This window comes from Ostrinia nubilalis, chromosome 7 (genome assembly GCF_963855985.1).
Source record: "Ostrinia nubilalis chromosome 7, ilOstNubi1.1, whole genome shotgun sequence".
NCBI classification, from domain to species: domain Eukaryota; kingdom Metazoa; phylum Arthropoda; class Insecta; order Lepidoptera; family Crambidae; genus Ostrinia; species Ostrinia nubilalis.
This window is the reverse complement of record NC_087094.1, coordinates 3,663,084-3,690,285: the sequence shown is the minus strand read 5'-3', so window position 1 is coordinate 3,690,285 and position 27,202 is coordinate 3,663,084. Positions and strand designations below refer to the sequence as shown.

At 41.3% G+C, this 27,202-nt stretch overlaps 1 protein-coding gene across 1 annotated transcript; it reads left to right on the top strand.

Moving 5' to 3' along the window:
• Window positions 1-313: 313 nt before the first annotated feature.
• On the top strand, window positions 314-27,202 carry LOC135073466 (uncharacterized). The gene is made up of 2 exons (XM_063967649.1): window positions 314-434; window positions 21,711-27,202. Exons 1-2 carry the CDS (start codon window positions 314-316, stop codon window positions 27,182-27,184), a joined length of 5,595 nt encoding a protein of 1,864 aa, XP_063823719.1. The 3' UTR covers window positions 27,185-27,202.

The window sequence follows — 27,202 nt, the reverse complement described above, 5'->3', positions numbered from 1 at the left end:
TTCATTTGGATTTAATCAACAACAAATAAAAAGTAATTTATTGCCGTAAAATGTGAGCCAGATTCTAATGTTCCTCCAGCTAAAGTTTAAATGGTAAAAAAAAAAAACATTTTTGTCAGTGCTGAGAAAAAGCAGCGCTTCGTAAGAAAGTCAGTCACTATTGTCAGACTATTTTTCAAGAGTTTACAGTCTTTAAAATATAATAGCGAGCTAGATTATTTATTAGCCCAAATATTTTTATTATTAACTTGGACAGTAATTTGTAACACTAGAAATAGACTCGTTCAATGTTACTTTTAGCTTCGGCGTTAGTATGAAATCCAGAAAAGACGCTGCGACGTCAGCAAACTTGATAAAGTTGCAAACTACTCAGCTGAACGCATCCTTTCCTACTTCCAGCCCGTTCTCGGCTCCCATGAGAATCCAGAGGGAAGGTACTCCAAGAACTAGTAGCCTCTTATAGAAACTTCCATTGAAAATTCTCAGTGCATTGTGTTTAGGTGCATATTTAGGATACATTTTATTTTCCAAGTTTTATTTTCGAGGAAACTGTCATTTTAAGTGATGCTTTTGAAGTATGGCGCATTTGCCCCTGAATCACTATTTAAGGTATCTGACTTTAGCAAATTGCTTGCATATTGTGGCATCGTCTACTAACAAATTATGCTAGCTGTGTGCTTTTGGCTTATGAATTTCAATTGCAGTTTAATAACTTCATATTTTCCACACTACAAAATCTCTACTCGTATATCGTATGAGTACGAAAAGAAAAGCTTTCGTCTCGAAACGTTATCCGTAGTTAACCCTCAGTTATTTCGCGAAATAACGTATGAGTCCATAACGTCAAAAAAAGAGATTTTCGTCGTGATATGGCGTGTGCGGTCACATTTCGGCAAAAATGAGCACGGTCGCCAGAATAGTAGCAATATTTACAGCGACCATTACTGCCTTTTATGTGACACATACGCCTGTTGGTGTAATCTGAACAGTTTTTACGACCATTTTAAGTAATGTCTACAGTGCGGCTGTAAATCACATGTAAAATAGTTGCAGCATTTGCATGCGCTCTAAAATTTGTGTCGTTTTAATCTAGTGTCATATATTTAAAGGTAATTCGTTCCGGTTTACCGTAACGAGCTCGTTTTCATTTATATGCAGTGGGAGCTATTAATCGAGACTCGTTTCTGGTTAAAGTGGATTAATAACAAATCAATCGGGTTAAGCGCGGTGATAATGAACGTTTTTACAACGTAACACAATTATGAGGATTTGATTTGATAAATGATTTTTCATAGTAATTTAATATTATTTATCAATTTAAGTGCCAAATGCAGATTGCATTTAAAATATCGGCTCTTGGGGAAAGTAAGTGGTCTAGGATCAAAATTTGTAGATCCCATTTTAAAAGTCCATAGTACCAGTGACTTGTGTTGCCTGTCTGTGTGCTTTACAATACTTAGCTAGGGCGGGTATTTCCCGTTATATATTCTTAATTGTACAGATTTTATTCTTACAATTAAATAATATCAAAATCACCCATTGAGGTCAATGATTTCTTGACAGTAGACTTCATCTTAACAAAATATCTCGCACTTTGTCGATATGAGTCATTTTACCACGATCGGAAATACACCCCCACTTATTACCGTGAGTGTAACCACCCATAACCGGATTTTAGCGGTTGCCACTAGACTAATCCGGTCAAATGAGACGCGAAATATGACATCCACTAGCTAATTGGGGAATGATATTAGGGGAGGTCATAGTGAAAGCCCTTTTATAGTATAAGTATAAGTAGTAGATTTTTTTGTAAGTTTGAGTAGGTACGTCTATGAATACTAACCGTCTGCTTTAAAAGTTTATTTTAGATTTTGAAATAAAGTTATTATAATCTATATGAAATATTCGAGTAAATGTAAAGCTTTTTGTTCGACCTCTAATTGAGTAAAAACTTTACGAAAAGAAAGAGGTAGAGCGGCTACAAAAAGAATTTATTTTGAGCTATTTATCATCCAGTATGCATCCATCAACCCTTATCAATATTGGAGTTACGCTTTCTAATAATCCTCCAATAAAGTTTGCATAGTAAGATAGGAATTTCAATTTCGAAATTGAACCAACAATACTTTATTTAATCTCTTTTACATTGAGCGAGTTTCCAAAGTTCCGTCCGTCAGCAATAGCCCGATAAAAGATTTCATCGGGCAAACTTCTTAAAAACATAAAATTCCTTATCGCTCGCTCTCAGAAACTCGAGACAGTGAAACACTCAAACGACACTGGAAACCGTCGACGTCTCCGGCATTATTATCTAACAAAATGGAATAGAACGTAATGAAGGTATAACCTACCAAAAGACGGGTCCAATTAACAGCACAGCCACCATTAGCCGTCGAGACGCGCCTTACCGGCGATAACCGGCTATAACTGCCTATAACCGGAGCCCGGCAGTCGCTACAAGACTAATCCCGACAAATGAGACGCAAAAGATGACATCCACTCGCTAATTGAGGGACAAAATTAAGTGGGCAGGTCGTGCTAGTGCAACGTTGCCGGTGACGATAAGGGTGACTTATTACAGATAGATCGAGAGCTTAAAAACATTACACCACTGTGTAAAAGACACTTCTTTTTTACACTTAAATGGATATACCTACTGTGTGTGTAATTTGTATTTATTACATACAAAAAACATATCACCACTATCAAGTAGTTAGATCTAGGTTCAATCAATAGGTGGCATAGGTACGTACATATTAGTACGAAATCACTTTGTCGGATTGTTCTCACTCCTGTTAATTTGAATTTAAAGCAAATAATACATAATATTACTACGTATAAAGGCTCCGAGTTCTTGCACTTTTGTTCTTGGAAAATTTTTCAGCCTGAAAAGAAATATGCACCTTAAGCTGTCGGTCTGATTGAGCTTGTCAGACGTCATAAAGTCTGTCACCAAAGTTGTGACCTCAGTTATTACAACAACGACACGATTGTAAATGTGATATCTCTTTTTTGTTTTTCAACCTTCAGGTCTTCAATTTAGTGTGCAAATATTAAGCATTTTATATTCGCACAAAGCAGAAAATTTTCTAAAACTACGTTGCACCACGCAAAACGAGACAATAGATAATAAAAGCAATGGTTATGCGATCATAAGCGACTGTTTGGAGATTGATGAAGTAATTTAACCGTATCTATATGGAGTTTGACTGACGTTTGACGTTTATTATAGTTAATGTGAGATGGTGCAACCCAGCATTAATATTCACCCGTTTTCACAAACATTACTATGAGGTGACACACGAACCATTCACAGAGCTCTATTCAACGCTGTGCGTTCTCTTTACTGCTTCACTTAAGCATCGTTTGTGAATACGGGCGTCAGCTTCATTGAACGGAAAAGTATGTCTGATTTCGCCAACAATCTTACATGTTACTTTAATGAGCAAGTAGAAGAGTATTAAACAAAAAGTTCAGCAGGAGCCGGCAAGTATGCAGTCGTAGAGACAACACATACGTCATGGACTTAGACTCGAGTAAACTCGTTGTTAATGGCACCTTGGTTTCAGCATATGAGCTTTGAACTTGTTTTTTACATTGTATTTTGTATTCTTGAGTATATTGTTAGTAGGTATTTTAACGAAATGTGCTGTAAGGTTATGATCGTCTTTTTAAAAGAGATAAATATTTAAATAAATAAATATTTTTAAATAAAATTTTAAGCTATAAATTGACTGGACAAATAATATTAAAACCTAATTTAAACGTATTTAATAAAAATGTGCAAGAGCACTTGTAGTTAAGCAAAATATTATCCGATTTTATTGTCTGAGAATCAAACTATGTTATACATTAATGAAAACAGTATGTCATTTATAACTTATCCTGTCTTTTATGTACTTGCAACGGGACTAACGAAATGAAAACTTGTAGTTGTTAACAACGGGTATAGTAAGAGCCAACACGCGTCCATCACGAGCTTACGGTCTCCGAACTTGCGCTAATGATAACTGGAGGGCTTCCACTTGCCCGAACTTTGCAGGTAGGCGGTCGTGTAACTTTCGAATGTACCGGTGTTATTAAAATATTCGCGGTGTGGTTTAATTTGTTAAAATGTTTTGTATAATAAAAAGTATACCTTATTTGTTTAATTTTTAGCGTTAAGAGTCGCATCTCAAACACTGGCCGTAACAGCGTATTACACTTGAAAACTTCGACGGGTTCATACAGTGTCTAAGTAGCTCAGTTGGAAGAGCAGTCGCCCGGCAAGAGGAAGGTCGTGGGTTCAATTCGCGCCTTAGACAGTTCGATTTTTTCAAGTTATTTATAATTTTCAAAGTATACCTTAATTTCGAACTCCTCCTATGTTTTTCTGATTCATTTCGTTGAGCCCAATGACAGTTTAACTTTCCCCCGGGACAAACTTGACCTTCACTGGTTGGGTTTTGGCCTGGCTACACAGGAGTTGGAGCAGTGAGAATGAGAGGTGGGAATAGTCCCGTATAATGAAAAAGTTTTTTGCGTAAATTAACATTGTCTTTTCGATATTCACTTGTTCGATGTACTGATAATCTCAGGTGGCAGCAGTTGGATGAAAAAACCACGAGTTTATATTTTCAGGCGTTTTTTTTTTCAGGACTGCCATAAGCTTATGACGAATCTATACGTTTAGTATATATAAGATTTCAGCCAATGTTTTTGGTTGAAATTTTTAAAATAACCAATCATATACATGAAGTTGATGTTGAAAGTAGTTAATTTTGTAATACGGACTTTAAAAGCCTTTAACGGGCATAACAAGTTCTAGTTTTTCATTGTTTTTGGACCATAAGGGGAATAAAGTTCAATATACAGTAACTGAATTATAGCACAGAATAATAATAAGTACTTCGTACAGAAGATTTTCTTCGCGAAGGTATTTAAAAAAATGTATGCTCAATGTCGTTAACAATATGATGTCATTTAGCTTGTCTCAAGAGTCGAGCACCATTTTGTTGGCAAACGTCAGTGATCGGCACTGCGCCAATGACATAGGGCTGATTTCGGTAAAATGATGTGTGACGTGAGGTGTCAAACTACGAAAAATGGCGGAGGAAATACATGAATAAGCATGAATTATATTTTGTGTTTCTAATATTATTCAGGCAGTTAAAAAATACTGCAGAGTATTAATTGCAACACCGTTTTTACATATGGTTTATTGTCTTTACAATGCAAATGGGTGAAGAATACGTGCGTGCGTCAATACTCGCTCGTGATTGTCCTGTCGATTTGGTATCTCAGGAGGGGTAGTCGCGCGTGTTTTGTTTTCGATGCAAACTCGCGAAGATGAACAGGCCTGATTATAGTTGAAACTATTTCACCTTAACCCATCCACATCTTATTCGCACTTTCCAAAGCAAAACATCTTCCATCATCACTCGCAAAAACGGTAAAGCATGTACTAAATAACGATAAAAATACCCTAGTCTAAAACAGATCAACTTTGTACGTGCCGAAAAGTCAAAGCAGCTTCGCGTACCTTACGAGCCGGTCGATTTAACTTGCGAAGCAAACTTGGTGATATAGAGCCTTACCTTTGAAGTTAACTTACACGAGTTTCGGATTACATAAGGTGTTTTGATGTAAATGAAAGGACATTGTCAGAAACCGCCTTAGATTCCTGGGCACAGCAGTAAAGTATCAAAATTAATCTCTTACTTTTTGAATACTTAAATATTAATTAGATTGTAACGGACACTTGAGGATTAGAAAATGAAATATTAAAAGTCTTTTATATGTATTCCATAATACCAGGCCTCCGTCACTCGCCTATGCCGGCCGAGATAATTACCTACAGCGCGCGACAACTTCAAGTTGCAAATCAGTCCGGGCCGCCACGCGCCTGTTTGCGCACGCGTATTTCTATACACGCTCGGTCGATCATCGTCGCAATCAAGGTTTATTGTTCCAACAGCACTGTTATTCTTCTTTAATGAAAAATTGTAATATTTAGGAATAATAATTAACTGTAGTGATTTAAATAATAAAAAAAAACTACACTTTTTAAATAATAAATTATTTTGAAATACTTATGACAAAAAACTATAGCAAAAAAATTATTTTAGCTAATAAAAACATTAACTTTACTTCACCGTGTCTATTTTCCGACACTACACCTTTTAAAACTGTTTGTTTAATTTCGAATTATCGCAACACTGAAGTTTATTAATAGGTACTTTAGAGATGGTACGATTATACAAACTCCACTAGATTAAAGTTTTCTAATCGTAAATACAATAAATGCTTCTTAAAATTAAGTTTTTATTTATTTATTTTACTTTGCTCATACAACCCTGACGCTTGAGCGGTGACGTAGATCAATTCTAAACACAAAAAAAATGCGCTCTTGTGAGCGTAGTAGTAAGGTGCGATTTCGAATGCACCATGTGCGTTGGATATTTTGCATTATTATTATTACCGTTAAAATGTCGGCATCTGATCCTACACAAAGGAGTGCAATTTCTGTTGCTACTGTTATGTATTCTGTGATAATACTATGACGACATCCGGACATTTTAGGGCGTGGCCTGCTCCATATCCTATGAAGTTCCATAATTTGTGTCGATAAAATCTATGTAAAATCGGCACAAGGCAATGCCGTACTTCATTGTTAGGAATCCATGTAATAGTGATGTTGACTGCGGTCATCATAGACAATAAGATACCGATCTTGTAAATAAAATTAATCGTCCAAATTGCTACAGTATGACTAGATTTTAATTAAAAGTTAAAAATAGCCGTACTTCATTGTTAGGAATCCATGTAATAGTGATGTTGACTGCGGTCATCATAGACAATAAGATACCGATCTTGTAAATAAAATAAATCGTCCAAATTGCTACAGTATGACTAGATTTTAATTAAAAGTTAAAAATATATTGCACGATACTACAAGAAGCTATCTAATGTGTCTAACTGGTCGAAGGTCATGAATAAAATAAAAAGAATTGTGATCATAACACTGATATAGACAATGACAATAATATGGGATCATCTTTAATATATCTGTAACAGTTTCAAAATCCGATGAAAAATCCAATGCCGCTTAAAGTGAGAGAAATGTCTAAAGTTCTAATAGAATTGAAAGTTTTATTCGCTCAAAATGCTTATAACAATAATTGGTAATACATTTCAAATATTAAGTACTTACCTTTATAATGTATCGATAGAACCAAAATGATGTCCTCTCAGCTTGGAAAGGGAAAACCCAGGATTGGGGGAGCGCTCCAGGCAATTTTCAGAACATTTCATAGGTGGTAGTAAATAATATTTATTTTATTATTAAAATTGAATATTTTGATATTGATAAAACTGAATATATCTTTCGATTCAAATACCGAATATTTTTCAATCGATAATAATTATCGCGAATTGTTAATAATATTCAATTAAAAGTTGTTCAATCCCTAGTCATGCATAGACTAAGACGGTAACCATGGAGATAGTTAGTTTGGTAAGTCACGTGTTAAATGTCAAGAGTGGAAAGTAAACATAGGATTCATGTTATTTATTTACGTGCAAAATGTAAGTAAGTAAATCATAAAAGTGGAACGCCGAGCTGTTTCCAAAACCCGTCTAATATTATAATACAATTTGGCTGCGACAACTACAATACAGAACATCTCCCAAATCGATGTGCATAAAATAATATAATACAATACTAGTAAGTAAGAGGTTATGATAACAAAATTGCTATCAATAAGTTTATAGAATTGGTCCGCCAGGAATAATTGTTCTTACATAAAGATTTGTGTCATTTAGAACCTAGAAAGTATTTTTTCGGCACTGTTGATCTAACGGCGAACAATGTATGGAGAACGAACATTGTCCTTTACTAGTAATCTCTTCGCGAGAAAAGTTTTCGAGTTGTAAAAGGCTTACCTTTTTCTGGATATTTGTGGACGAAAACTAAATCTGTTTGTTGGTGTGGCGACATGGACGATACGCCACTACAAACTAGTGACCAACAGATGGCGCTGTTACTACTTCACTATGGCACACTCCGCCGCTCATACAAACCTGCATCGCGGTGACGGAGTTTTATATCCCGCCAAGTATATATAGGCAAACCAAGATGGTGTAAATTGGACCTTGGTCCCCGAGCACAACACCCGCTCGGAAGGAAGCACTAACATCTAGCTTCCTTATTGTGGATGAACATTATATCCCACATTGGTGACCCCGACGTGATGTGAGACGCAACCTCCATCGCCACCATCTTCGGCATCAGCCTCCGCCATCCTCACCATCTCCGCCACTGCGTCATCAGCTCCAGTCTTCAACAAGCCAGCATCCAGCCTTCAGGGACCATCGCAGATCGCAACCGACCTTCCTGGTTCCTCGGCAGCAAGCAACCGTCACTTCACTGGTCACGGGTACAGCTCTGGCCCAGCTCCACGCCCGACCATCGAAGACGCCTCCGCTCACTATCCCGACTCACCGTGGATAGAGCACCGCATACTGCTCGTCTCGACTCACCGCAGACTTGAGCACGCTGGCACTTGTAAGCTCATCACGCACAGACTGCTGAGCTCATCCTGACGTCATCCACCTCCGGTTCTTCTGTGGAAACCCTATGTACCTATATCAAGGGAAAAAAATTATTAGAACTTCTTCAAAACGCATCAACTGAATTATTTACACAAGAAAAAAACAAATGATGATCAGAATGACGTCACCCACTCACAACTCAAGGTGATTTCAGAATAAAAACAAATGAGGATCATAGCGACATCACACACAGAAGGTAGGTACCAGCAGCGAGGCTCATGCGATGGTCGTGCGATTGGTGTCGAAAAACAAATGACGATCAGAATTGCATCACAAAGACATACCTACTATGGTTGGGTTGCACCATCTTACTTTAACTTGACAAACGTCAAAAATCTGCCAAATTCTTGATCATCATTAATTTGCTTTCACGAAAAACAAATGAAAATCATAGCGACACAACACACATACTAGTAACCGGGATTAGTTAAATCGGCGGCGAGTGGACAGGGGCCGTAAAGACAAGAAATAGAGTTCATTGTACGATATTTTACTAACCCTTCAAGCGTCACATTTTCTAATACATACAAATCATAAAAAAAACAAATAACTATCATCATAGCGAGATAACACACACTAGTGACCGGGATTAGTTGATTCGGCGGCGAGTAGACAGGGCACTAAAGATAAGAAATAGAGTTCAATGTACGATACTTCATTAGGGTTTTGCTTAGTAGCGCTACCTACTTCGTTTTTTTTCACGAAAAACAAATGAAGATCAGAATGACGTCACACAGAAAACTATTATCATCGATTTTACAAAAAAAATGACGATCATAGCGAGACAACACACACTAGTAGCCAGGATTAGTTAATTCGGCGGCGAGTGGACAGGGGCCGGAAAGACAAGAAATAGAGTTTATTTAGGAAGTGGTTATGGACAGATCTTTGAGTTCAATGTACGATATTTTATTATCCCTTCAAGCGTCACAATCACAACAATTTCTAATATAAATCATAAAAAAACAAATGACGATCATAGCGACACAACACACACTAGTAACCGGGATTAGTTAATTCGGCGGCGAGTGGACAGGGCACTAAAGATAAGGACGAGAGCTCCCTTAATTTACGGCGGAGTATCGCCGGACGATGTGTATCTTTGATAAAGGAACCCGCTGCAGCTTGTTACGTTTATATTTGGCTGTAACGTGCCACTTAACTTGCATGTTCTGCTTTTGCTACAATGCTAAAATAGCTTTACTCGTGCTTGTGTTATATTTAAGTTGATACTGTGTTCAGGAGCCTGAGTGTGAATTTACATCAAACGACCTCACTAGTGAGCGCGTTAAAAAAGTGTATGCAATTTTTTGTACTTGAACGTTTCCGCTAGGGGCGCTGTACAATCCGTTATACATTTAATGCCATTTTTTGACGCACTAGTGAGCGCGTTTGATATAAACTCACACAAGGCCCTCTGATGCATCACGACAAAAAGATGTATGGAAACGAAATAGTGCCTACCTATTAGGAGTAGACTTGTTGGAATAGCATATGTTGGTGTATTTTAGATGGAAAATGGTGTCTGAAAGGTGCCTGGTGATTTCAATCATATTTTCTAGAGCCACGAAAGACTCTACTATAGGTATGAGTTACATCCTTCATCCTACTTACATCCTTCATACCACCAGTCATCTCATAGTAATTAGGATTAATCTAATACACCTCACTCCAATTTCAATTAAATTGTTATCCAATTAGCTCAGTCAATCGCATGCACTTACATGTAATCAATTTGAGTGTAGTATCGAAATACAATATTCCTAACTTTCTACATATTCTGTTGCTAAAATGGAGCGCATTGGCAATGAAAAGCCAAACATACGGCTCAAATGCCCCGTTATCATGCACTTTATGAACTCAAAAGCCGTCATAAGCGCCGCTGTAAAATTTGCCCGTCGGGAATAAGGCTCTTTGCAGACGATATGACTATCGGTCAGATAAAATGGTAATAACACTGGCACAAGCCATATTGCAAGTAATGCAAACGCTATGGATTTCTCATGAATCTGTTGTCTTCATTTATTCAATAGAGAGCTGGTTCAGATGACGTGTTTTTATTCGTGCGTTCCGAATCGCGCCTTTTGCCTATGAAAAAATGCGACTGCATGTGGACAGAATGTATAAACCTCTATTATCTCTATTGAGATAATAGAGGTCTCTATTGAGATAATGGAAGTTTACTCTCTATTAGAAATGCGCAAGAAAAAACTCATTTTTTACTATTATTCAACACAATAACATGAACAATTGAGTTTTTTCCTTCGAATTTCGAATAGCGAGATATTTTTTGTAAATCTGCTTTTTGGAATTTTTTTTTTAACACCATTTTTATGCGAAAAGATTATTACAACGTACAAAAAAATGCTCAATCATCATTAATTGGATGATTACAACTCAAAAAGAAATGCTCAATCATTTATAGCACACAATATTCAAATAGTCGAATAAAGATGTGACAATACAGTAGTAAGTTAAACACAGTAAAGGAATGACTGATTGCCGTTTTTATAGAGCGCTGATGGCCTTTACCGCGTCACAGGGCAGAGTGACGGGAGCAAAAACGGAAAAAAGTCAGCGTGAAATAGGACACCGGTTTATGTCCGATCTCTCCGTTCCGATTGTCAAATATACTTTTACCGGTTACTTTAATTTGGGAAATGAAGAATTAGATTAACTTATGCTTATGGTTATTATTAATTTTTATATTCATCATCGAGTCATTTAGTTTTTATTTCAGCAGCACAACCCTCTTTTATCTATTAGTAGCAAAATATGGAGGATTTGGATTATTCCCACACTGGCAGTCAGATTGGGGAGGATTTGTCTATGGGCAGATATGTACCATCCTAGACTGCATCCCACTTAACATCAGGTGCGATTGTGGTCAAGTACCTGCCTTGTTATGCATAAAAAAAATAGCATTAAACCTTTTAACGTCATCCGCGTGGAAATTGAGAGTGGTTCTTTTTTGACCCAGGAAAATGGTTAGACCACTCGCTTAGATACTGAACTGGTGACAATGGCCACCACAATGGAAGCTGTCGTCAGCGTAGGTATTCGTCATTAGTTAATCTAACTTTGACAGTTTTGCACCTCCTAATTTGACAGTAGTTCATACAATTTGACAGTAGTTCACCGTCCTTTTACCAAAATGTTTCGTCTGCGGCGCCTCTAACCCGTCATTGTTGATAGTTATAGCTTCATTGGCGTTGCCAATGCCGCTCACTGCGAGCGGTCCGCGATCAATCGACTATAATTATAGCGGGCGTTATCTAATGCAGTTCGAGAGTGTGCTAATTCATTACACGCGGGCGGGAAACTTTTGATTTGTGTTGCTCGTATCTCGATGAGGCTAACTTTTGTGTCGCTTTTAATGTTGTTACTTTGCAGCTATTTATACATATAATGTGTGGTTTGGTTTAATGTTTACAGAAACATTAATAAAATAACAATAAGATTTACGCTGATGATGTATGCAGTATCCTGAAAAATAGCTGGACCCTGCATCACTGCGCTTCTTAGATTAGGCCCTTAGGCAGCGCATATTTATATCCCATCAAAAACAATACTTGTCAAAAAAACCAAGTCTCGCAACTCAGTTGTTCTACGGTAAAAAGTTGTGAGATCCATGTAATACCAAGTCCAGGCCAGGAAATCTTTAACGTTTTACATAAATTATTGACTTGGCCATCGCACTAAATAATTTAATTTACACGTGTTTTCATGCGATGGCCAAGTCAATATATTTATGTAAAACGTTAAAGATTTCCTGGCCTGGACTTGGTATTACATGGATCTCACAACTTTTTACCGTAGAACAACTGAGTTGCGAGACTTGGTTTTTTTGACAAGTATTGTTTTTGATGGGATCTCATTTCTTTTTGTATTTTGTAGACAGCAGTTATGTATCTAGAAAACTGGACCGAAATTGAAAAATTTTACTCGACTTGGCGGTTGCACTACCGTGCCCCCAAATATCATTTCTTTTTGTATTTTGTAGACAGCAGTTATGTATCTAGAAAACTGGACCGAAATTGAAAAATTTTACTCGACTTGGCGGTTGCACTACCGTGCCCCCAAATATCATTTCTTTTTGTATTTTGTAGACAGCAGTTATGTATCTAGAAAACTGGACCGAAATTGAAAAATTTTACTCGACTTGGCGGTTGCACTACCGTGCCCCCAAATATTTTAGTTTTTCCTTGATTCATACACCAAACACTACTTATATTCCAAATTTGAAGCTTCTAGGTCTGCTAGAAGTGCCTTAGAGTTTTGATGATCGGTGAGTCAGTGAGTCAGTCAGTGAGTGACAAAATTAAGTAACTTTGACCCGTTATAATTCTTAAACTACTGGTTCAAATTGAATGAAATTTTAAATATACCGTGTCTTTACAATGCCTGCATAGCTAATGAAAATTCAGCCTTCTAGTTTTATCCACAACGAAGTTACAGGCGGTCGAAAATGGCCTGAATTGCTTCGAGAAAAGGATGGTACGGCCGTGCCGCTTTTTTGCTCGACTTGGTGGGGGCACTGCCGTGCCCCCAGATCACGGCAAAACCTCTATAAAATATAGTTATTATTTAGTACTATTTATGTAGTAACTAGTAATCAACACTACTCTTACTTTGCGAACCAAAACCATCGCTCGCATCGCTCATTGCGACACTATACTATATGCATGGCATTTTGATAATTATAAAATCTGTTTCAATTTTATCTCGTTTTTTCTTTTTGTACAAAACCATGTTATGCTGAACGTAATAATTGCAATACAAGGTACTCGTATGTACCTAAGTGATTACCCCAATCGCTGAACTGCGCTGAACAACACAGCAAGAAAACAGCTCTGGCTCGAACTCAAACAGACATGTTTACCGCCCGCATGCCGCCGCAAACAGAATGCCGAATTATTGTTACCCGATCACTTTTCAAGGAACTAAGGTCAAATAGTGGTCGAAGTTTGCGATATTGACCTTTATTTTGCGTAATTGACCACTTGTACTAAAGCTTTTTGCGTGCTTTTTTTCTAAGAAGACTATTGATACATGGATTACCAAGCTAGTCTAGTACAATAGGACAATAGGAATGCTGGTTTGCAACAATAATGTCCTACCTAGTCAAATGTGCTAAATGTGCTGGTTTTCAAGTTATACTAACTGATCACTGGTTTTCGCAAACACAGGAATTTTGCTAACTAAAGGAGTACCTTCATACAGGGACTGTGTATACTTATTTTACTATCTTTTACTTTGTATCTCTACTTTTTTTAATTTTCCAGCTAAAACTTAAGGTGATTTCGGCACGATTTCAAACGAATGCTCGCGAAGCTTTTTTATTTATTTCAGCTACTTTACATCATTTATTTCAGCAGCTTTTAAAATCCCCCAAAAATACGATTTCCAATCCGTACACTAAAAAAATTTAAGTCCATCCAAAACATCTGAACGGAGAATCGATAGATACAATAGCTATATCGGTCATTTGAAAACTCGTGAATTTGCGGCGAGAGTTATTGGGGTCCACTCGCCATAAGATGGCGGCCACAAATCCTGGACCCCTGTCAATTTACGCGAGTTGAGCCGCCAGATATTTATGTCCAGGAGGTGTCTGCTGATTTACAAGTTTGTTATTGAAATGTTATTAGAATACATTGCTACGCCGCTTTGTTTGTCAAGTGGAAAGAGGTATTTGGCAGTAGGTACAGTTATATTTTTTTTAATGAGTTGAAAAATTCGGCACTTTTGTTTCTAGTTGACTGATCTACCAACTCACGGATCAAACCTCGGAACTGAATAAGCTGTTTGGCATTCAGATAGTTTTTATGACATAGGCATAGAACTCAAGAACTGATTTTATAAAATGGGGATGAATTAGGGTCCACAAGTGATAGTGGTCCACTCGAGAAAAGTCGCGGGCAGAAAACTAGTTTCATACAAAACGGTTTTTTTTATCAAGAAGACAATTTATATGCGTTGTGTAGTAACAACTTCTCTTGATCTCAAGTTCCTACCAAGTAGGTAAGTACTTGAACTGAAAGGAAACTTAATTCACATGAAAAATAACGATATCACGGCGTAGTGAGGCGGGTCGTTACATTCCCTCTAATATGGTCGAGTGAAGCGATGGCTGGTTCACTCGTCATGTCTGTGAACAGGCGCTGCTTTCGGGGACTGGTCAATCCAAGTTATTCAAATTTATGTATGCGAGTCATTTCTACTAGTACCTTAATATGTAAGTCTAGATATTAGCACGTCACTACCTTGTTTAATATACCACGCAATCTTGTATACCCATTCTTATGATACACCATACAAGAATGCATGGTAAATTCAGTGAACTGCTCCTGAATCGAATGTACCTACTACTACTATTTCTATTTATTTATATTAACCGGCAGACAGTGGTGACTGAGTTTGTTGCGGCGCTTCTTCTCAGCACTTGCCAAATGTTGGTCTCGAAGCGCTGGTAGGGTAAAAAGATTATGAGACATGTTAGAGGCTCCTTAAGAGCATATGACGATTTGTAAGAACTATTTATTAGTCTAAACAAATAAAGAAATTTTGACTTTGACTTTGATGATAGCTTTAAAATTTTAACTCCAAAAAAAGAAAATACTCGTAGCTCTTATAATTATGTTGATAAATGAGATGAAACAAAAACATAATACATAAATTAACATAAACTGACATAAATTAGAGCCTCCGTAGCTAATTAGGCCTTCTTCAAATACCCATTAAGCGACTGAGCACTATTATTTCTTATGTAGTAACAAGCTACACAGACCCTACAAATTACATACAGGTAATAATAGTCCCTATGTGACAAAGAACAATGATCATAACGCCGAACACGTTCGAAACAATTGGCTTAACTGTCGTGTGTACAAAGGACAAATTTCCCGTTGTATAACAGAGGAAATGGGTACTCATTATTTCGGTGAAATCACGACTAACTAGGTATTTAGACTGTGCTGATTTATAGGCATGAAATAGGCGGGTTAGGTTAATAGCGGAACTTTGTAGCTTTGAATAGCCTAAAAGTACTTGAAGCATTTTAGATTCAAGCAGTTTTCATTGTGTATAAGTTGAGATTTAACTTTAGTTGTGTACTTGTAGTATCAGGTCTTCCTTCCTTCATTTTTCAAAAATATCGATCAAGAAAACCAGTTAAAGCTTTAAGGTAATATCAAGGTTTTTTGTAATATCACTTGGATATTTAAATCTAGTATGATTAAACCTGAGCTGCTAACATATTAACCACTATGTCTTGGAAGCGTTTTTAGCAAAATTGAATGGCTAGGATTTCATCTACTGTCAATTAATGTACACTGTATTAGTCTAAAAATAGCTCATTTCTCTTTACATTTAATTTTAAACCTTAAAACATCAAGTTACACTAATTAGTGGAACCTCTGTTCTAATATTACAGGATGGCTTCCTCCTACACTTTTAGCGGTAAAATTAATTGCGTAGTCAAAGCTGGCCTAAATAAGTAACCAATGGGCGTCACGAACAATCAATGGCAAATAACTCCAACAGGGGCGTTGCTACCGCCGTTCAATAATACGGGGCTCGTCCTAAAGGGGCCCCAGGGCCGGATCGTTTAGGGGCCCTGCGCGAAGTTTTGAGTTTTTTAAGCCTAGACGCAGACCACCGACTTTTAGTTGGCCGATAGTTGGGTCGGGCTGTTAATCAGTATGGAGATGTATGAAAGTGCGCACATTACACCGATTTGGCATCGGCCGATCCTTCATACAAATTAGAATCGGGCCAACTATCGGCCAACGAAAAGTCGGTGGTCTGCGCCTAAGCTTAGGTCGATCGCTTCGCTTGCCAGAGCTTTGCGATCGAGGGTTGACCCCTTATAGTAAAAAAAAAAACTAACACATGCAGTTGATAAGCTCTGTAGTTTGATAACCTTTGATAAGATCTTTTTTTAAGACTTTTCCGTTACGGGTCTGATTTATAGGCATGAAATAGGCGGGTTAGGTTAATAGCGGAACTTTGTAGCTTTGAATAGCCTAAAAGTACTTGAAGCATTTTAGATTCAAGCAGTTTTCATTGTGTTTAAGTTGAAATTTAACTATAGCTGTGTACTTGTAGTACCAGGTCTTCCTTCCTTCATTTTTCAAAAATATCGATCAAGAAAACCAGTTAAAGCTTTAAGCACAGAATAAGTAATAGTACCAACCAAGATACTTCAAGGTACCTAATATCAAGGTTTTTAATTTTGTAATATCACATGGATATTAAAATCTAGTAGGTACATATGATTATACCTCCAGATTGATAGACAACATTTTAGCCACTATGCCTTGGAAGCGTTTTTAGCAAAATTGAATGGCTTGGATTCCGTCTACTATCAATTAATTAATGTACACTGTATTAGTCTAAAAATAGCCCATTTCTCTTTACATTCAAACCTTAAAACATCAAGTTACACTAATTAGTGGAACCTCTGTTCTAATATTACAGGATGGCTTCCTCCTACACTTTTAGCGGTAAAATTAATTGCGTAGTCAAAGCTGGCTTAAATAAGTAACCACTGGGCGTCACGAACAATCAATGGCAAATAACTCCAACAGGGGCGTAGCTACCGCCGGGGCCCGGGCTACAGGGGCCCCAGGGCCGTTTAGACGCCCTGCGTGAATTTTCGAGTTTTTTAAGCCTAGACGCAGACCAACGACTTTTAGATGGCCGATTGTTGGGTCGGACTGTTAATCAGTATGGAGATGTATGAAAGTGCGCACATTACACCGATTTGGCATCGGCCGATTCTTCATACAAATTAGAATCGGGCCCAACTATCGGCCAACTAAAAGTCGGTGGTCTGCGCCTAAGCTTAGGTCGATCGCTTCGCTTGCCAGAGCTTTGCGATCGAGGGTTGACCCCTTATAGTAAAAAAAAAACTAACACCTGCAGTTGAAAAGCTCTGTAGTTTTGATAACCTTTGATAAGATCTTTTTTTAAGACATTTCCCGTTACGGGTCCCCGACAAACTTTTTGTTTGTTGTTGTTGTTTTTTTTTATACGGGGCCCTAGATGGGCACAGTACGTTACTGAAGCCCACCAGAATTAGGGACTTAGTAACAATCGGTTAAAAGTGGATCATTAAGAATCAACTGCTCGGAACTTCGGCGAAGAGATTGGAAATAACAAATTATTTCCTAAACGGTACAGGAGTTGAAACTGAAGTTCGCTTGTGAAACAATTGGTGCTTATTGATTCGGCTTTTGATTTATAGCAAAGGCTGTTAGAACAAATAATTATGTTTATATACTGAAGCAGTGAGTCCAATTATAGGCACAGAAGATAATTTAAGGAATCTTTGTCCACATTTTGACATAATAATTTTGAATCTGATAATGTAACTATTTAATAAAATTTGTATATGAACCAAGCATACACGTGGTAACTGGTAAAAGCGCATACAACGATGTTAAATTGCATAATTAACACATTTTTTCATTGCATAAAATATAACAACTAGTGATACAACTAGTTTAAACTCTCTCGCTTGGGCTATGAAAGTGCAAGTATGCACTAAATAAATTAATATAGCGCAGAGGAAGTGGGGCTAAAACTGCTAAATCATAGGCAGGTATTCAGCATAAAGTTAGCTACACACTGCCACAGTTCGGGAGCTGTGCTTTAGTTGCAACAATGACTTAGGAGCGTGGTTTAAAATGAACACTCTTATGCAGCGAGAATAGAGTTCAAAATTGCTGGAAGTGGATATGGAATTATAATGAACAGATAATAACACAACTCTGTGGTATTTGAACAAAGCACGAGTATTATTTTGGAATGTCTAACACTCGGTACCGTGAGCAAACGTATAATTCAACGATATATTCAAATATCTTTGTATGTCTTTTACTAAAATATCTTGGCAATGGTCATCGAGTATGTGAAATATCCATAAAAAAATCAATCAATTTAAGTAGTAAATAAATGAAGTAATTATTCTGCCTCTGTGGTCTAGTGATAAGACCACCTGCTTCAGACCCAGAGGTCCCGGCACGTCCCGGGTTCCATTTCCAGTAAGGGCAGATTTCCTTGTTCGATTTGGTTGGTGGTAGGGCTCGTTCTAAGTCTGCCTGGCTAGCTACCACCATATTACCGAAGATTTTAGTACCAAAATCTGGACATGATTATTTCTCCATCTTCATTTGCGGACCATGCTATCGGGATTAATGGAGAATACCAATGCGACTGTTTTGATCACGGATCCGAATTTGCTTTACAGCATAAATCCGACGACAAACCTTGACTGAACAATGTAAGCTCAGACTGAACAATTAGGTTTCGTATTTTAGGCACTCATTTGTTATTTTAGTGACTCATGGTCCTCTTAGTCTCGACACTCAAAATGAGACTTTAAGTAGATTGGATAAATAACAAAAGTACACTGGTCATAACAAAAATCGGCCCACCTACGTTTTACAGGAAAACTCGTTTCTACTGACAAAATCACGGTGCCCCAACAATATTGGTGTTATTTTGAAAGCCCAATAAATATCCTTAAAGAAAAACACATTTAATTTCCTAATAAACGATTAACATATACAATAAATGAGACTTGAAAAACTTGAAAAAAGACCTCACTTTGGGCTCACCTCTGGGATCAATTAGACCAATTTTTATGGTTATAAAACCAAATAATGATCTCACGTGTCCTCTTTAACAGATGGATAGCGATTAATCCCAACTTAACAGTTTTATAGCCACAAAGTTGGCTCAAGCGTAACTACCTATTTTTTGAAGAAGTGACTCTGGATTCTTCTACAGACATATTTTTGGGGTAAAAACCTTTCCTTTAATGAAATGAAGTTTAGCACTAGACTTTTAAATGGTAATATAGTATAGTAATATTGGTGGGAAGTGGGGATGCATACGTTTGAAAGTGCTTGTCGCGGGTGGGCCGATTTTTATGATGACCAGTATATTTTAAGGTATAGCGCCTTAGGCTTAGGTGCCGTTCCCATGGCACGGGAGGGGTGACATAGGTTATGACGAGTCAGAGCATACAAATCTGAAGGAGATCTGAAGTCTCATTGACGTTTGACCATCTTAAAAATCCTCCCGTGCCGCTCCTATACCTCTGGCACTCAGTTAAGCGTTAGACCATAAAATAGTCATATTGTTATTTTTCCAATCTACACTCGGCATCAAATAAATCGCACCTCCCGCGACAAGCACTTATCAAACGTATGCATCCCCACTTCCCACCAACATTGGTACCATTTGAAAGCCTAGTTCTAAACTTCATTTCATTAAAGGAAAGGTTTTTACCCCAAAAATGTGTCTTTAAAAGGATCCAGAGTCACTTCTTCAAAAAATAGGTAGTTACGCTATAGCCATTTTTTATGACTATAGACTAAAACCGTTAAGTTGGGATTAATCGCTATCCATCTGTTAAAGACGACACGTGAGATCTTTATTTGGTTTTATAACCATAAAAATTGGTCTAATTGATCCCAGAGGTGAGCCCAAAGTGAGGTCTATTTTCAAGTCACATTTATGGTATATGTTAATCATTTATTTAGAAATGAAATGTATTTTTCTTTGAGGATATTTATTGGGCTTTCAAACAACACCAATATTGTTGGGGTACCATGATTGTGTCAGAAGAAAATCTTTAAAGTTCGCGTCGCGGAAGGTGCGGTTTATTTGATGTTGAGTGTATTACTCCACCATTCAGGAATTAGTAGGGATGATTGGATGGATGTTTTTTGCTCTTGCTCTCAACAACTACTTAACGATTTTGATGAAACATTATAGTATTATTCTTGGAGTTCATAATAAAACAGAAAGTAATGCCAATAGATATTTACCATCACAATGGATGACAAAAACAATTACTATCACTGTTAGCGACGTCAAGAATAGTCAGAATTAATCATGTCAATTAGTTCAAATTAACCTAATCTGTTTCATAATTAAGAAAATGAACATGAAATTTTCGCCAAAAAGGCAATACCGTAGCGAAAACCATCAGGCTCTCTCGCTTACTCACTCGGTAGGCCTCTTTCTTGCATTATCTGATCTCTCACTTCCACAAAATAGCTTCTCTTTCACACTTTTCTGGAAAATCTGGAATGTTCAGGAAAAAATAGAGAAGAAACGAGACAGAAATATCGGACCTCTCGCTTCGAACATTCTAGAGCGTGAGATAGCAATATGTTTTGTCCTTGTCTTGCACGGATGGTCCGTTGCGCGAGGCAATACCGTAAAGAGAGCCGTTTTAGGTTTTTTGTCAATAACTTCGCCAATTTTGGAAATTTTGAGATGAAACTTTTTGTATAATGTAGATAATTTAATTACGCATCTGTAGAAAATAAGAAACCATTGTAAAACTACCTGCCAGTTGGAGAAAATCAGCAAAATCTGTGGATTTCCCGAAGACAGGGATAGCAATAGCGTGTGAAAGCGGGACGGAGATAGCCGCTCCCCATAAATACGGAATGGACCGCTCCAGCTGGCATGTGTTGTTTTGTTCAGTTCAGAGAACAAGTGCTCCAAGCAACAAGTGATCTGAAGAAGCAAGAACTGAGAAAAGGAAGCGAATAATAAACGCGAGAAGTCTCAGCAAGTGAAATAGTGGTTTTATTCCTGCAAGTAGCACCTACTACGCCTGACATAGTAAGGGCAAGCTCTCAACGGCAGTCATCATCGTCCGGTCAGCGCTCTCGAACACACACAAACGCATACAGTCCACTGCAATCCACCACATTTTCCTGGTCCTTCGAGTAGCCGGATTACGGGAATAGCGAAGATGCCTGTCACCAGGTCGGAGAAGCTACGAGGTGCCGCCGCCGCGGCTAGCGCCGCCGCCGCAGGGAGAATTACGTCGCCGCCGGTTCATGGAGGAAGTACTCCGACGGAAACCACGGATACTTCATCAACGCTGACCCCGTATCCCGCCGGGGGCGCGTCCTCACCGCGCATCGCCAGGGACCACGCCGCGCCGGCTGTTAGCACCCGGGTTATGGGAGAGCCCGGCGTGCATTTGGGAAGAGGGGAACCAGCACCGCGCTCCTACACAGAGGAGATAACCGCCGACGTCACGAAGCCACACGAAGCACTAAGGGCCCGTATCGCGGAAGCAGAGAAGAGACGTGCCGCCGCCGCCGCTGCCGCCGCCGCCGCCGCAGCCGCCTCCACGCCCACCGCGGCCAATGTTGCCGCCGCCGCGACTCCCGCGACTACGGTGACCACCGTGCCGACTGTTGAAGGACAGTACGCGCCACCCACGCCGCAAGTGCATGAACAAACGCCGCGACTGTCACGAGTGAATCAGGACACGCGCTCCGTCCGCTCGTCAAGAAGAAGGGCAGAAATAGAGGCCAAATTAAGAGTGGCCCGCCAGGAACTAGAAGTTGCCAAAGCGGAATTGGAGTTGGCCCAATTGGATTCCGACATGGAAGAGGATCCAGAAGAAGTGCAGTACAGGCAAATGCAGGTCGAAAATTGGTTGGACCACTCGAACACCATCGCCGAGAGGGTCCCGCCGGAACTACAACCGATACCGCCGCCGCCGCCCGCCGCGCCGCTGCCGCCGCCGCCACAAGTTCTACCGCTGCCGCCGCCACCGCCGCCGCAAGTGTTGCCACCGCCGCCGCCACAGCCGCTACCTACGGAAGGGAGAACAGACATTCAAGAGTTAGCCATGGCCATCACCAAGCTGTCACAGAGGGCAGAGGGTGGCCTCACGAGACAACTGGTCGACCTCCCAAGTTTCAATGGCGCATGTGAAGAATGGCTCGCGTTCAGAAGGTCATATGAAGACACCGCGCGCTCCTTCACGCCGGCACAAAATTTGGCGCGACTACGAAGGTGTCTCCAGGGACACGCGAGGGAGGCAGTCAAGAGCCTCCTGTTCACCGCCGAGGATCCAGAAGAGCTGATGAAGAGCCTGGAGGTCCGGTTCGGCAGACCTGGAGCCATAGCCCTGGCGGAGTTAAAGAAGATGGAAAGGCTGCCAAGGGTCAACGAGTCATCAGGGGAGATCTGCATGTTTGCCAGCCGAGTCCGCAATGCCGTGGCCACCATCAGGGCACTCGGCAAGACAGAATATTTGTGCGCACCAGGGGCCGTGGAGTGTCTAATAGAGAAGATGCCGCCGACCATGAAGTCTCGGTGGCTGATGTACCAACGCGAGCGCCGGGCAGAGGGAAAACCAGCGCTCGAACTCATGTATGACTTCATGGAAGTTGAAGCAGATATTAACAGTGATTACGCTCCCCCGGAAGTGTCCTGGGACCAGAAGAGAAATATGTTCAAGAGGCCGGTTCACCATGTCCAACAAACAGAAGGACGCCGTGAAGAACCGAAGACTGACGCGAAGAAGTGCCCAGAGTGCCGTGAGGACCACTGGTTGTACGAATGTAAGAAATATAAGGAAGCCAGTGTTGAAGATAAGTGGGAAATGGTGAAGAAGGCAAGAATGTGCTTCAAATGCCTGCGCTTCAAGCACTCAAGGAACACGTGTCGGGCACAACCATGCAAGAAGTGCATGAGATGGCATCACATCAGTCTTCACTCAGAGAAGCCCGCAGCGGCGAAGACTCAAGAGAAGCCCGCCGAAGGAGTTGTATCGTCGGTACACACCACGAGCTGCGGAAAGGCCTACTTGAAGATGACGCCGGTGAACCTCTACGGGCCCAAAGGGACAGCAAAAGTGCTCGCGCTCCTGGACGAAGGATCCACCGTCACGCTGCTGGATTCATCAGTGGCAAAGAAGATTGGGGCGCAAGGGAAGCCGGAAGCCATCACCATCGAGATGGTCGGGGGGAACGGTATGCAGAAGAGCAACTCCCAGAAGATCAACATGAAGATCAAGGGGGTCCATTGCAGAAATAAGCTCAACATGGAAGCAAGAACTATCGACAACTTGAAGCTGGCGAAACAAGGGGTCGAAGAAAGAATGCTTCAAAAGTGTAAACACTTACAGAAGATCAAGGACAAGCTGGTCTACGACAAGGAAGAACCACAACTACTGATCGGGCAAGATAACTGGGGGCTCATAGTCACGCGGAGACTACGCAAAGGGAAGGCCTCCGAACCAGTTGCCTCCTTGACCAGCTTGGGATGGGTCTTACACGGATGCGACGCCGGAGGAAGTGTCCCTGTCAAGTTCGTGCACCACAGCAGGTTGATGGAAGACGAAACAGAAGCCCTGGTCCGCCGGCACTTCGAGATAGAGTCGCTCGGGGTGCAAGCACGTCGGCCAAGTAATGACGCCGACAAAAGGGCACTCGACGTCCTAGAGAAGACCACGAAGAGGCTACCAAATGGACGGTTCGAGTCTGGGCTGCTGTGGAAAAATGAAAGGGAAACTCTACCGAACAACTATCATCAGGCACACCAGCGTCTCATCAACATGGAGAAGAAATTAGACAAGGACCCAGCACTGAAGACTTCGTATGAAGAACAAATAGAAAATCTGCTGAAGAATGGATATGCAGAGAAAGCTCCAGAAACCACGACGCCAGGGAGAACATTCTACTTACCTCACTTCGCGGTGATGCACCCGATAAAGAAGAAACCGAGGATAGTTCTCGACGCCGCCGCCAAGTTCAACGGGAAGAGCCTCAACGATGCGCTGCTGCCTGGGCCTGACTTATTGCAGTCGCTCTTCGGAGTGCTTCTCAGGTTCCGGGAAGGTCCAGTCGCCGTCGTCGCCGACATCAAGGAGATGTTCCTACGCATCAAAATGAGGGAAGAAGACCGGGACAGTCTGCGGTTCTTATGGCGCGGCAGCAAGAGGAACGGCAAACCGGAAGAGTACCGCATGGCCTCAGTGATCTTCGGGGCAACGTCATCACCGTCTACGGCAATTTATGTCATGAACAAGAACGCAGAAGACTTCAAGGAGGAACACCCGGCAGCCGTGGCAGCAATACGGAGGAACCATTATATGGATGACTACTTGCAAAGTTTCACAACGGTAGAAGAAGCCAAGCGGATCGCGAAAGAGGTACAGACGATCCACAACAAGGCGAGCTTCCACCTGAGAGGATGGGGGAGCAATCAACCAACCGTTCTCGAAGGAATTGAAGATCAGCGACAGGAGGAAGTCCTCGAACTGGGCAAGGAAGAGAAAACCCTGGGGCTGAGATGGCTAATCACAGAAGATGCACTCGCCTTCAACGTGGGCTTCAGGAACACTCCGCCCGAAGTACTCGCTGGGCAAAGAGTACCAACGAAGAGGGAAGTCACCAGCGCCGTCATGTCTACGTTCGACCCCATGGGCTTCGCGACGCCGATCCTAATACAGGGCCAGAAACTCATACAGGAGATCTGGCGTACCAAGATCGACTGGGACGAGAAGATTCTCGAACCACAAGTCGCCGCATGGATCAGATACTTGGAAGACGTCGCCGTACTAAAGGAACTGAAGATCCCAAGGTGCCTGTCGCCAAGAACCAGAAGAGGGCAACTCCACACGTTCTGCGACGCGAGTGAAGAAGCGTACGCCGCAGCCGTCTATTGGCGAACGGAAGACCCAGACGGCACGATACGCGTCGCATTGATTGCTGGGAAAGCAAGGGTAGCTCCTAGCAAACCAGTGTCTATCCCACGGTTGGAATTGCAAGCAGCATTATTGGGCAGCAGACTTGCCTCATCGGTGGAGAAGGAGCTCGATTTGGAGATTGAAGAAAGGACCTTCTGGACAGACTCCAGCACCGTCCTTCAATGGTTGAAAGCAGACCCGAGAAAATTCAAGACGTTCGTGGCCCATCGCCTCGCGGAAATTGAAGAGCTGACGCGAATTCAAGATTGGAGATGGGTGCCGACAAAGGAAAACCCCGCAGATGATGCCACAAGAGGCACTCCGAACGAGTTTGATGAAAACGCAAGATGGTTCAAAGGTCCCGCCTTCTTATATGGAAACAAAGAAGATTGGCCGGCGAGACGCTTTGAAGTCAAAGAAGAACTCACCGGAGAAGAGAAGAATCCCCAAGTTGTTGCCACATTGAAGGTCATACCACAAGTCACTCCGGACCCGAAGAGATTCTCCGACTGGACTCGACTGCTACGCAGTACAGCGCGCATATTCCAGTTCATCGACCTGCTAAGAAGAAGAGTAGCGGAAAAAAGAAGTGTCCACATCGTCAGGAACCGAAGATGGAAGAAAACACCGAGTCACGTTCCCCGGGAGAAGAAAGAAGAAAAGGTCTTCTTAACGCTGGAAGATAAGTTCATACATAGGGCAGAAGAGGAGCTTATCAAGAGGAGCCAGCAGGAGAGCTTCTCCAAAGAACTTTGCTGCCTCGAAAAAGGGAGGCCATTGGAGAACTCGAGCCGACTAAAGAAGATTGACATATACCTGGATGGCCGCGGAATCCTAAAACTGAGGACGCGCACCAGGAAGATTGGTTCGGGAGAAGGACGAACCAACCCGATCATACTGGACGGGAAAAGTCAAATCTGCCGGCTCATCATAGGGTTCTATCACAAACGGTTCTACCATGGCAACTCCGCAACGATAATCAACGAAATAAGGCAGAAGTTCTGGGTACTCGGCTTGCGCAGCACCACAAGATGGATCACACATGGGTGTCAATGGTGCAGAGTCCACAAGGGAGAGCCTCAAATACCACCCACCGGAGACTTGCCGGCCGAACGATTGCAGCATCATCAACCACCCTTCACCTGCACAGCAGTAGATTACTTCGGCCCGATGCAAGTCACGATCGGGAGGAGAACTGAGAAGAGATGGGGAGCCCTGTTCACCTGCTTAACGACCCGAGCGATACACCTGGAGCTGGCTAATTCATTAAGCACCAGCTCCATGATCATGGCCCTGCGAAGAATGGCTGCACGAAGAGGGACGCCGAAGATAATCTTCAGCGACAACGGGACTAACTTCGTGGGGGCCAATAGAGAATTGCAAGAGGCCGCCTCAAGGGAAGGAATCACATGGCGATTCATCCCACCTGGATGTCCGAATATGGGAGGCGCCTGGGAAAGAATGGTCCGCTCGGTAAAGACATCATTAATGACCGTTCTTAAAGAAAAATCACCACCAGAAGAGGTCCTACACACGCTCCTCCTTGAAGTGGAGCATATCGTGAACTCACGTCCCCTCACCCACATCAGTATGGATCCCGAAGACGAAGAAAGCCTAACGCCGAACCACTTCCTCATCGGAAGATCCTGCGGAGCAATGGCGCCGGGCGTGTTTGAAGACCACGATCTCGTCGGGAAGGCGAACTGGAGGACAGCGCAGCGCTTGACGGACCACTTCTGGCAAAGGTGGCTGAAGGAATACCTGCCAACTTTGATGCCGAGGAAAATAGCCGGCCGGGAGACCGAAGACCCTCAAGTCGGCGACATCGTATTAATAGTCGACGCGACGCTACCAAGAAACACTTGGCCACGAGGGGAAGTGCTGCGAGTATATCCTGGACCGGACGGCAGAGTAAGAATCCTCGACGTGCGAACACCCGGAGGAGTGCTGCGGCGACCGACGCGACGAGTGGTAGTCCTGGTTCCTGCCAAGACGTCGCATCCGGAGGAAGGAGTGCTTCGCACTGCGGGGGAGAATGTTAGCGACGTCAAGAATAGTCAGAATTAATCATGTCAATTAGTTCAA